This window comes from Myiozetetes cayanensis, unplaced genomic scaffold (genome assembly GCF_022539395.1).
Source record: "Myiozetetes cayanensis isolate MyiCay16 unplaced genomic scaffold, myiCay2020 scf22, whole genome shotgun sequence".
Lineage (NCBI taxonomy): Eukaryota > Metazoa > Chordata > Aves > Passeriformes > Tyrannidae > Myiozetetes > Myiozetetes cayanensis.
The window spans coordinates 459292-470111 of NW_026087434.1; the positions used below are offsets into that span (position 1 = coordinate 459292).

Genomic DNA, 10820 nt, shown 5'->3' on the forward strand with positions numbered 1-10820 from the left:
AAACCGGGATTTATTCCTTTAAACCCAGTCCTTCAGTGCCCGCGGCCCCGCCGGCAGCGCCCCATCCCCGCGGCGAGCGGGCCGATGGGCACACACCGGGATTTATTCCGTTCAATCCAGTCCTTCAATGCCCGCGGCCCCGCCCCATCCCCGCGGCGAGCCCACCGATGTCCCCCGCGCCAGCGCGGGGCCGGGACAAGCGGAGGGGAGGCTTTCAATGCGGCTTGCGCAGGGAATGGGAGTCAGGGAGTGCCGGAGGGGGTATCGGGGAAGGTGAAGGGCGGCAGGAGGCACGTTGACACAGAGCAACAGGGACGGTCTTGAGGCACTTGCCAGGAGCCCCCGCAGGTATGGGCTGGGGAAAGGAGGGGAAGAGGCACGGAGAAGTGAGGAGGAGCCTGGCCAAGGCATGTTTGGAGGCGCGGCAGCATGGGCAGGCTCCTTCACAGGTGGAAAAGAGGCTTCCAGAAGGGGAAGGCACGACCCCAGGACAGGGGCCGCATTCCCTCCTCTCTGAGTAGGGTCTACCAACAGCTCCCAGGACAATGCTGCCTGCCCCTGGTCCTTCACCTGGGACTGCTTCGTGAGCTGTCTGGGGGATGCAGATCTCAACCTGTGAGACAAGAAGCAGCATCAGCCCCTGCCAGGCTGCCACCCCCTTCCTCTCCCTGGACTCACTGTGCCCCCCAGCTCACTCACCTGAGAGCCGGTGGCCCAGGCTGGCCATCTTGGCAGGATGCGACATCAACCAGAAGTTGCGCTTGTTCTGCAGCTTCTGGAAGGGATTTGAGTCTCTCTTCCGCTCCTGCTTCATCTTTTTCATTTTCTTTATCTGTGCACAGGCAGGCAGGCTCTCAGGTCAGAGGGCAGAGTCCCCAGCCTCCTCCCACTGCCCCAGCCCAGCACACGGTCAGCACCCACCTTTCCTTTGTCGAACTCCTGGTCCCACTCATCCATGATGGTCTCACTCCGGGCTGATGCCGTGTCCCGAATGGCATCCTGGCTGATGGCGGAAATCTCACCCTGCCAGGTCAAGACTGCAGAGCTGCATGGTCAGCAGGAGCAAAGGGCTGTGTCCCGCTGCACCTGCCTGCACTGTTCCCCCACCAGGCCCGAGGCTGGAGCCCCTTGCTTCAGACCCCCACCCTGTGCCAGCCCTGACAGCCCCCAGGTGGGTTCACCTGCCTGGTTCCAGGAGCCCCATTACTGCCTGTGCTGGAGCAGGGGGAGCTCAGACCCTGGCAGAGCCTGCCTGTAAGCAGGGCTTGGGGCAGGGGGGCTGTGCGGCTGCTTGCCCACCCAGGCGATCCAGGATTACCTTGTTTGCCGTAAGCCTTGTCCAATGAGTCCTGGAGCAGCTCGTCCACCACGCTGGACTCCTGGCCCCCAGGGGCTGTGCTAGCCCAACTGCTGACTGCAGGGCTGAGGGCAGCCAAGGGGTGTCTCTCATCTCCAGTCTGGCTGTCCTTGGCACACGCTGCCACTACAGAAACAGGCGGGGTGAGGACGTGCTGGGGGAGCTTGGGGAGTTCCTGCATCCCTCCCTCTCCAAGGCAGATCTTACCCCAGGAGACACTGATGGCAGAGGGTGTTTGGGAACACCGGGACCTATGCTCAGGGCAAACTGTCACCCCTCAAGGAGCCTGTCCCCACCCCTCCTCCAGAGCACAGCTGGGAGCTCCTGGGCTATCCCACAGGAGAAGCAGACAGGTCTGGGGCAGGGCAGCCCAGGATGGGGGGCAGGATGACGAGCACTGACAGGCAACTGTGGGACCAGCAAGCACTGGGAAATGCACAGCAGTGCTCTGAGGGGCCCGCAGGCAGGTGAGTGGCTGGCTCAGCCCTGCCAGGCACCACACAGGGCACACAGGCACACCTGGGGGGGTGGTGGTGGCAGGGACAGCGTTGGCAGCCGGGCTGCTGAGGCTTTCCATCCACTTGCGCTTGTGGTGCTTGCGCTCTCCAGCCTCCACGCTCCGATGTGTCTCACGAGGCTCCAGCTCAGCCCTCCTGGAGCTGGGGAAGGCAGCAGGGTCAGCTTGCTCCGGCCAGACCAGAGCAGGGGAGAGTCTGTGAGCATTGCAGGGCAGTGGGGTTCAGGGACACCCGCACTGCACTTGGGGAGGGGTGAGCCCACCCCAAGGAAGTGGGTGCTACCGCTGGATCCATGCCAAGGCACATCCCATCCTCAGGAAGATGAGAAGCCCCTAACCATGGCCCAGGGGGCCTGACCTCAGGCTCTCATGTGCCCCTCACCTGTCCAGTGACAGCAACCCAGAGCAGCACTCTTCCGTCTTCTCCAATGGCCTGTCTTTGATCCTGTTTTTCTTTTTCTTCTTCTTCCTCTTTAGTGAGAAGGTTGGCTCTATGCCCAAGTCAATACTGGGCTCTGGCATGTGTTGCTTGGGCCCACTCTCCATGTCCTCACAGCCCAGACCCCCCAGGCCATCACCAGGACCCTCGCCTTCTGTCTCTTTCCCCACAGCAGATACGAAACCCTCCAGAGAGACAATTCTCTTCTTCCTTGGGGGCCTGGAGTCTTTATCCATGAAGTCCTTCTGAGACCCAATGCTCTCCTTCTTGGAGGACATGCAGTCTTTGTTTTTGAAGCCCTCTGAAGGGACAAATCTCCCCTTTTTAGATGGACTGGAGACTTCATCCATGTCACAGCCACATCCACCCACAGCCACAGCACAGGAGTTCCTGTCTGTGCTACGATGCTTCCTCTTTCGACGCTTCTTTTTCCAGGAACCCTCTGTTTCCAGCTGGCTGGATCCTTTCTCCCTGCTGCCGGAAGGAAGGTGGTGTGAAGGGTGGGCAGTGGAATCGTGGGTCGGGGGGCAGGCTAAGAGCCAAGCATCCAAGCTGAGCACAAAGCTGAAGGAAGACTTTTCAGGACTTGGTTGTTTGAGAGCAGATGAGGGTAGGCTGAAGGACAGGGAAAGAGGCTGATCTGAAAGCCCAGAAGCTCCTCTCCTGTGCCACCCTGACTGCTGCCATCTTGGCCATGAAATCAGAAATCAGACACTGATCCACAAGTGCTCACAGAGAACATGCACCACTGTCCCCCAGCAGACAGGGCAAGAGTGAGCGCTGCTGCAGCACATACTGCTGCTGAAAGCTGGAGCAAGATCTAGACCAGGCTGGTGCCTCCTGATCCCATGGGACACTAGTCCAGGGTCAGGGCCCGCAAAGCTCCCTCCCACCCTGTGCTGACAGTCAGAGACTGCCCTGCTTATTGGATTCGGAGCAAGCCCTGTCAGCCCTGGAGAACAGGAAAGCCAGCTGAGAGGCCACACAGATGCCCCACGGAGCACACCGAGGCTGCCATTGGCCTTGCTGACATGCAGGAGCCTGGGAGCGATGGCACTGCTTACCTGGACTTGCCCAGAGGCCCAGGAGTGGAGTCAGGGTGGGACAGTGCGTGGCAGTCACTCCTGCTCACCTTCTGTGAGGGTTTGCCCTGCAGTTATTGACATAAATAAAAACTTGGTGGTCTAAAGCAGAGGGGTTTCCATGAGCCAAGAGAAAAAGGGGAGCCCAGAGAAGGGGAGGGGAACAGACACAGACAGGGGGAGGGAAGTAGGGGGTGGAAGAATCAGAAGTGTTTTCAGTTAGAAGAACAAAGGAAAAAAGAAAGGAAAGAAATTTAAAGACCCGGAACCCCAGCACACTGTCTTGAGGCCTGACTGCTCTGCAGCCCCGAGGGCCGGTCCCACGCCCTGCCTGGGGAGAGGGCACCCCCACACCCTCCTGCAGCGGCATCACTGCTGCCACTCACCCCAGGGAACGTGACCCCAAGAAGGTGCCGAGGCCACCCCTCCATCCCACGAAAGGGGCAGGAGCCATCCTCCCACATCCCTTAGGGATGTGAACAACAGCAGGCCCTGGCACATCCTGACCCAGAGGGAGGGCAGAGCACCCACCACTGCCCTGGGGGGCTCTTCCCACCCACCCCCAACTCAGCAGGTGCCCAGCAGTAGCTCTATACTTCCTCCAACACAATCTCAGGTCAGAAGGTGTTGAGTGGAGTCTCTGGGCAGAAGCTCAGACTCACCTTTTTGGCAGAAAGTGACGGTTTCTTGGCCAGTGGTGGTGATGTGGTGCTGCCCTGCTCCTGAACGGCACTGCACAGTGGGGAGGGTTTCACAGTGACTGTCCTGGAGTTTTTGGGGGCAGCCAGATCAGAGTCTTTGGGGACAGCCGGCTTGGTGCCAGGGCCAGTGGGGAGGTGGGTGTCAAAGTTCCTTCCCTGAGAACTGCAGAAGCTGCTGGAATTGCTCTTGGCCTTGTGGGTCTCCTTGGCCAGCTGCCCCACTGCGCTGCCATGGGAATCCTTCAGGGTCCCGGCCATTGCCCCACGGCCACCAGGCTCCTGGTTGGACTTCAGCAGCTTGGATGAGGTAGGAGGCTTCTCTCTGTCTGTCCCCTCTGGGGGCAGCCCCACTTTGGCCCCACTCACAGTGCTGGTGACATGGAAGCCTGCTCTGGGCATGGTAGGTGTCTGTGGCTTCTTGGGCCTCTGGAATACATCATGGGGCAGTGGTATGGCCTTGTGGGTGGCTTTGTGGGGCAGTTTGGGTGATGGGATCTGAGAGGGCAGCTTTGATTGAGCAATTCCATTCGTCAGCTTCAGCCCCACGCCAGAAGTGCTGCGGGACACAGGGACTCCGACATCATCTGGGCCGAGCAGCCCCTTCCCCGGCAGCTTGTCTTGTTTCTAGGCAAGGAGAAAGAGGAGTTCAGTGAGGAGAGAGTCAAGGCGCCACAGACACAGGAATACCGCCCTCCAGGATCCCTGGGCTCAGTAGGATCAGGATCACACACTCTCCTCCCACATTCCTGTCTCCCAGTGTGGCTGCAGACCCCAGTGTCTGCAGAGCAGCAGCTCCCGGGAGCACCGGCCGGGAGCGCCTTCAGGACTCACCGGGCCCACTGGCGGTGCGGGCAAGGTCCCATTAGTCTCGGTTTTCTTCACCTGACTGAAGTCGCCACCAATGTGGCTGGACAGGTCGGAGGCAGCCTTGGCCACAGGCTCTGCTGAGCTCTTCCTTGGGCTGGAGAGCCTGGGGAAGGCAAAGTGCAGGTGTCAGCGGTGGGGTGCGAGCGATCGTAAGTCTTGGCAGACATACCCAGGGAACAGGAGCCAGGCACTCTGGGGAGGTGAGGTGCTACCAGCAAAGCCATGATAAGAAGCTGGACACCTCCCTGCCACCTCCCACCCTGAGCCAGCACACACACACAAGCATTGGGGTTGCTTGGGCCAAGCTCCCTCCCCCAGCCAGGCAGGTGCTGCCATCTCTGTCCCCGATGCTGGGAGCAGGGGTAGAGGGGCTGGGAGGCACAGGGTGCTCTCTCACCTCAGGTAGAACAGAACGTAGGCCTGCTGGTTGAGGACCACCTTGATGTTGCTGGGGTAGACCTCGTGGTCATTCATTCGATACCACTGCCCATTGCTGGCCTGCAGAAGAAGAGGGAACAGGATCAGGCTGTGGCCAGAGACACTCCTGGCCTGCAGAGCAGCAGGAACGGTACCCGTCAGCAGAGCTCTCCCCAAAACACACAGATGACCCAGGGCAGGCCAGGGAACTCTGCCAGAGCAGAACTTCACATTTCCTGCAGCAGACTACAGCCTGCATCCCCTACAGTGTTTAACACCACTCTCTCTGCCGAGCACCCTCCTCTCTGCACCCTACAAGGACCCACAAGCACCCACCAGTCCCCAGCCCAGGCAGGGTGCCAAAAGAGCACCCCAGGCTCACCTTCACATAGCAGAAGTAATGCCCCGCATTGCAGCTGTACCCAGAGTGCACCAGCACTGCATAGAGTCCGTATGTGACCGGATCACCCTTGGGCTCAGACATGTAAGGGCGGATATCCAAGAACTCAGGGTATCCCACATCCTGCAGAAAGAGAATGTCTCAGGAGGTTGCACAGCAGATGGCTTTCTTGCCAGATCAAGACTGGCTCTGCTGTCCTATGAGTCTTGTCTCCCGAGGCAGCAGACACGCTCTCCCCAGGCAAGAGATCGTGGTGAGGAAGATGCCAGAATGAGCCCAACTTCCACCATGCAGTGGGGAATGGCTGCAGGCCTGTACCAGGACCACCTCCTGCCCTGCCCTTGGACCAGGACACAGCCCCTGCTCTGGATTGCTGAGCACTCACCTTGGTGATTTTCCTTCCACCTGAAGAGCCGCAGCTGCCAAAGCGCTTCAGTGAGATCGTGAGAACGTTGGAGGCTCGGTGGATGGTGAAACGTTTGCTGGCTGCCACTTTCTTCCTGCACCTGCCCAGGAAAACCTTGAGCTATTCAAGCTGTTCCACCACCCAGACGACTGCCTGCCCTGGCCATGGGAATGGCAAACCCCATGGGAATGACCATGCTGACACCAGGCACTGCTCCAGGCACCTGCCTGCGGCCACGTCTGCTGGCCCAGGTCCTCCTCATGAGCAGAGGGAGCTGAGGAGCAGCAGGATTCATCATAGGCTTTTGTGGCTCTGTACCTCACAGTTTAACTGTGGAGCAGGTACAGAAGCCCTCCCATATTGTGGCAGCCTTCCCACTGTCACACCCGTGGGCCCCATCCTGCCTGCAGCCCCCCACACTCACATGCTACACCTGTAGGCGTTGTCCCCCCCCAGCTGCTCCGGCTTCACGAACAGCTCCAATGCCCGCACGATGTTTGCGGCTCGCTGCAAAGACAAAGTGGAAGTCAGGGCACGAGGGGCCTGCTCACACCACAGCTGTGCTCCGTGCTGAGACGCTGGGTCCAGCAGAGAGCACACCGTACAGGGCCACAGGCTGCCCCAAAGCCGTGAGCCTGCCCCCAGCACACCAAGGGGGTGGCTGCTCTGCACACAGCACCGCCAAGCCTCCACGGAGCAGTCGTGGCTCATCCTCAGGCAACGGGTGCTGCTCTGCCACACCGAGAAGGCAGTGGAACAGCAGGAGCTGCTTCCCTCCTGCTGGCACCATGCCTGCACACTGGCAGGTTAAGGAGCCTCAGAGCAGGAACATCCTCCCGAGGGCAGAACCCCCCAACCCTAACCCTGCCTCACTACCTCGACCTCCAGTGTCACATCCAGGTAAGGGTCATAGGTGTCCGAGACAGTCTTGCACTCCAAGCATTTCACTGCAAAAGGAAGAGCCATGAGCACACCCCAACAAACACAACACCTGCACCTGCCACCCCCAGCCTGGGTTTGGGCTCTGGGATGTGAACAGGATTCACAGCCTGGCAGGGAGAAAGGCTGGTGATTCCATTTTGTCCTAGGAAAGCAAATGTTGCTGGATAGCTGGGAGGATGGATCCTTTTGCTAGTGGCACACAGCCAGCAGCTTTTCCCATCACCACAACTGGGGTCACAACCCTCAGGTACCGCAGGACCAACTGACTGTGGCTCTGGATAAGATACACATGCTTAGCCTTTTTCCCAAAGAGTTCTACTGCCCAAACCCCGGCCCTGGCAGCTGGCACTCACCACGGGACCGCAGGTAACCGCCAAAGATCTGGTGAACCAGGGTTGTGGCCTGGGTCTGGCGATCCAACCTACATAGAGACAGCAGCACCAGATCTCACACCACCCCTCTGCAAAAGCCACTCCTGTGGGACCCCTGTGTCATCAGGACAGCCCCACTCCATGCTCTGGGCAGTGGCTGGGCTGTGGAGCTCCAGAAGCAGCAGGAAATCACAGCCCCCACCGGCCTGCTCTCCCCGTGTCACAGCCAAGGGATGGCACCAGGCTCCAACATGCACCCTCCTCTCGAAGGAGCAGAGGCTCCTGGCTGAAGGTCAGAGCTGGCTGCTGCAGGCAAAGGCAGTGCTTCCTGGGATAGAGGGCCTCAGGGAAGCTGCACTCCCACAGCCACAGAACTGGGGCTGAGCTAGCAAGCATGCCTGGATCCCTTGGCAATTGGGATGGGATCCCACCCCATAGCAGCTTCAGGATTTTGGGACAGGACTGCAGCTGTGCCGGGGTGAAGGAGTCAGAAGGCAAACAACAGCCCAGAGCCACATCCCTGAGGGCCAGAGAGCTGGACCCCACACACGAGGCCCCTGAAGTCACGACCTCCCCAAAATAAGGCCAACCTGGGGGACACGTTCACCCCACAGTCCCCCCCCCATGAGCCCAGGGGACCAGGGAGGGATCAGCAAAGAGCAGCAACAGGCCATGAGGCCCCACGTACTTGGTGTAGCCATTCAGGCAGGCCTTCTGCATGGCATCAATGGTGTAACGCAGGAACTCATGTGCATCCTCCTGCCTGCCGAAGCGCAAATTATGGGAAATCTCTACAAGAGACGGAGGAATTAGCATGTGCTGCAACAGATACTGGCCGTCCCTTCCTCCCCTGGGGCAGGAACTCTGGGGTTCAAGCCCCCTCAATCCAAACCAGACATCAGACTCATGCCAGCCAGGGGGCAAGTCCCAGGCAGCCCCCTGGCAGGCTCTGTGAGTTGTCTCAGTGGAGCCATCTGGCCAAATGTGCCCCAATCCCAACAGTTCTGCTTCCACTTTAGTTATGGGGGGAAGGGCAGCCATCCTTACTCTTGAGATCTCGGATGATGGACAGTGGCTTTATCGCATTGCCGCTGTTGGCAAAAGCCTGGATCGTGTGGTTCTGCATAGTACACATCATGCAGAAGCTTCCGTGGGCACCTGGAGCAGGAGAGACGATGGGATGTTGGGGGCAAACTCGGGAGAGATGGAGGCAGCACAGGGGATTACAGCCACACACTCAGTTCTCCCTTCGAGCCCTGTGCTTCAAGACAGCTCTGGGGCATCCCAGAGACATGAGAACCAGCACACGCCACACCGACCAGCAGAGCCCATCACAGGACCAGCCATGGGAGCCCCCTGGTGAGAGAGCATCCACACGGATGGAAAACAGGTCCCAGGTACTCACTGGATGAGCCCACAGGTCGGCTCTGAGGGGTAGATCCCACCGGAGTCGTACAGACAGGGTTCTGTGTTCCCCAGGGTGACAGCTTGGAGCAGGGCCTGCCACACTGCCTTCATGCAGTCCCCACAGGCAGGGGCTATTTGGAACCCCTCAGCTCAGCCCCCAAGAAGCCAGCAAGTCTGTTGGGCCTATCTTAGTCCTGGCTACACTCAGCAGAGACAAAGTCTCCCCAGAGGCAGAGATGCTGAGCTTGGGAACACTGCTATCACCAGGAAACATGAGTTGGACCCAGGAACAGCCTCTTGATGGAGAAACAGGCAGAAGGGAGCAGAGAAGGTGCAACCCAACACCCACACCCCCTCACCAGAGCCAGGCGCAGAGGTGCTGAGCACAGCACTGCGAGCAGGACCGGCAGACGCTGCTCCTCCCTCCCGGCCCCCCGAACTGGGGTCCCCACTCACAGGTGCGTCCGTGCTCGCGGGAGAGCAGGTAGTTGGTGAGTGGTGGCGTGTAGGTCAGGCACTGCAGCGCGGAGTTCAGGAAGCAGGTGTTCCCCAGATTACTCAGCCCGGCACCCACACGGTGGACACGCTCCCACTTCATGGAGAGGCGCTGGGCTGGGAAGAGCACCTTCTGGGGCGCAGGGATCCCGTCACCCATGGGCCTCGGGGATGCTGGGCTGCAGCCTGTGGGGAACGGGTGGTCAGTCCGAGGGGGCAAAGGGGGAGCAGGGCACGGGAGCACGCGGGTGTGCCCGCACCCTCTCCACTCACCCTGGGGGTTCTGTGGCCGCTCCGGAGGGCTGCCGGCGATGCCGAGAGGGCGGCCAAGGGCCTCGGCCCCGATGTGCTCGTACTTGTCCCGCAGGCGCTCCAGCTGCCCGGCCAGGCCGCGCCGGGCGGGCGCGAACTCGATGCGCTGCTGCAGCACGGAGCGGGCGGCGGCGGCCAGAGGCCGGCCCAGCTCCGCCGCCGCCTCCCGCCGCACCGGCTCCAGCGCCTCCCGCAGCTTCTCCGCGATCATCGCCGTGGGCGGCCGGCTCGGTGGGCCCGGCGGCCGCGGCTGCGGAGAAGGAGAGGGGGCGGCTGAGCGGGTGGCCCCTCCCGTCCCGCTCCGGCTCTCAGAGCCACTGGCCGCGGCCCGGACCCGCCGCCGCCCGCCGCGCTCCACACCGAGGGTCCCCGGCCGCCGCGGGCACCGCGCCCCCGCCCGCCGCCCCCGCGCGCCACCGCCGCGCCGCCCCGGCCCGCCCGCCGCCATGTGCGGCCCGCCCGGTCCCGCCGCTCCGCTGCCCACGGGCGGCCCTGCTGGCAGGGCAGGAGAGCGCGGCGGGAGCGGAGCGCAGACCCCGGCGCCCCCGGGCCCGTCCCGCCCGATCCCGGCAGCGCTCACCATCCGGGTCCCGCCGCACGCACGTGTCACCGCAACGCCTCTCGCCCGCCGCCGCCACAAGCTCCTTCCGCGCCGGCCCCGCGGGGCGGCTCCGCTCCGCCTCTGCGCGGCCGCGGCGCCTGCTCGGCACAGCCCAGGGCCGGGCACGCTCCGCCCGCTCGCTCGGAACAGCCAACGGAGAGACGAGGCCGGGCCGCGGCCGCCACCGCCCCACGCGGGACCGGACGCGGGGCTCTGCGCGTGGCGTGGCCCGGCCCAGCCCCGTCACACCCCGGGCCCGCCCCCTCCGGCACAGACCGCGCCCCTTTACAGCCCCAGCCCCGCCCCTCCCCGGTCCTGGTCCCGGTCCCGGCCCCGGCGGACCCCGCGCTCAGCGCTGCCGCCGGTATCTGAAGGTGGCCCTGCAGCAGCTCTTCCCCTCGCCTTCTCGTTCCTTGTCCTCCGGCGGCCCCGCGTGGATCCCTCCTCTCCGCGGCTGAGGAGGACCGGGGGGCCCAGGGGTGTTCGGTTGGATCCGGAGGGTGGCG

At 62.1% G+C, this 10820-nt stretch overlaps 1 protein-coding gene across 4 annotated transcripts; it reads right to left on the reverse strand.

The window, feature by feature from the left end:
- Positions 1 to 9: 9 nt before the first annotated feature.
- On the reverse strand, positions 10 to 10533 carry USP36 (ubiquitin specific peptidase 36). Of its 4 annotated transcripts, none has more exons than XM_050319414.1 (20): positions 10294 to 10533; positions 9675 to 9963; positions 9363 to 9587; positions 8547 to 8657; positions 8188 to 8290; positions 7482 to 7549; positions 7063 to 7133; positions 6611 to 6693; positions 6166 to 6286; positions 5763 to 5903; positions 5361 to 5461; positions 4928 to 5066; positions 4058 to 4720; positions 3378 to 3463; positions 2257 to 2787; positions 1877 to 2016; positions 1319 to 1483; positions 922 to 1037; positions 700 to 832; positions 10 to 613 (listed from the first exon to the last, which is right to left on the reverse strand). In XM_050319414.1, the coding sequence occupies exons 1-20, from the start codon at positions 10294 to 10296 to the stop codon at positions 609 to 611; spliced, it is 3294 nt and encodes a 1097-aa protein (XP_050175371.1). In that variant the 5' UTR covers positions 10297 to 10533; the 3' UTR covers positions 10 to 608. The 4 variants fall into 4 exon arrangements, with proteins under 4 accessions (XP_050175371.1, XP_050175370.1, XP_050175373.1 ...); XM_050319413.1 differs by having other exon boundaries at positions 2257 to 2928; XM_050319416.1 differs by lacking the exons at positions 9363 to 9587; positions 9675 to 9963; positions 10294 to 10533 and adding an exon at positions 8905 to 9259 and having other exon boundaries at positions 12 to 613; positions 2257 to 2928.
- Between the last annotated feature and the right edge of the window lie 287 nt (positions 10534 to 10820).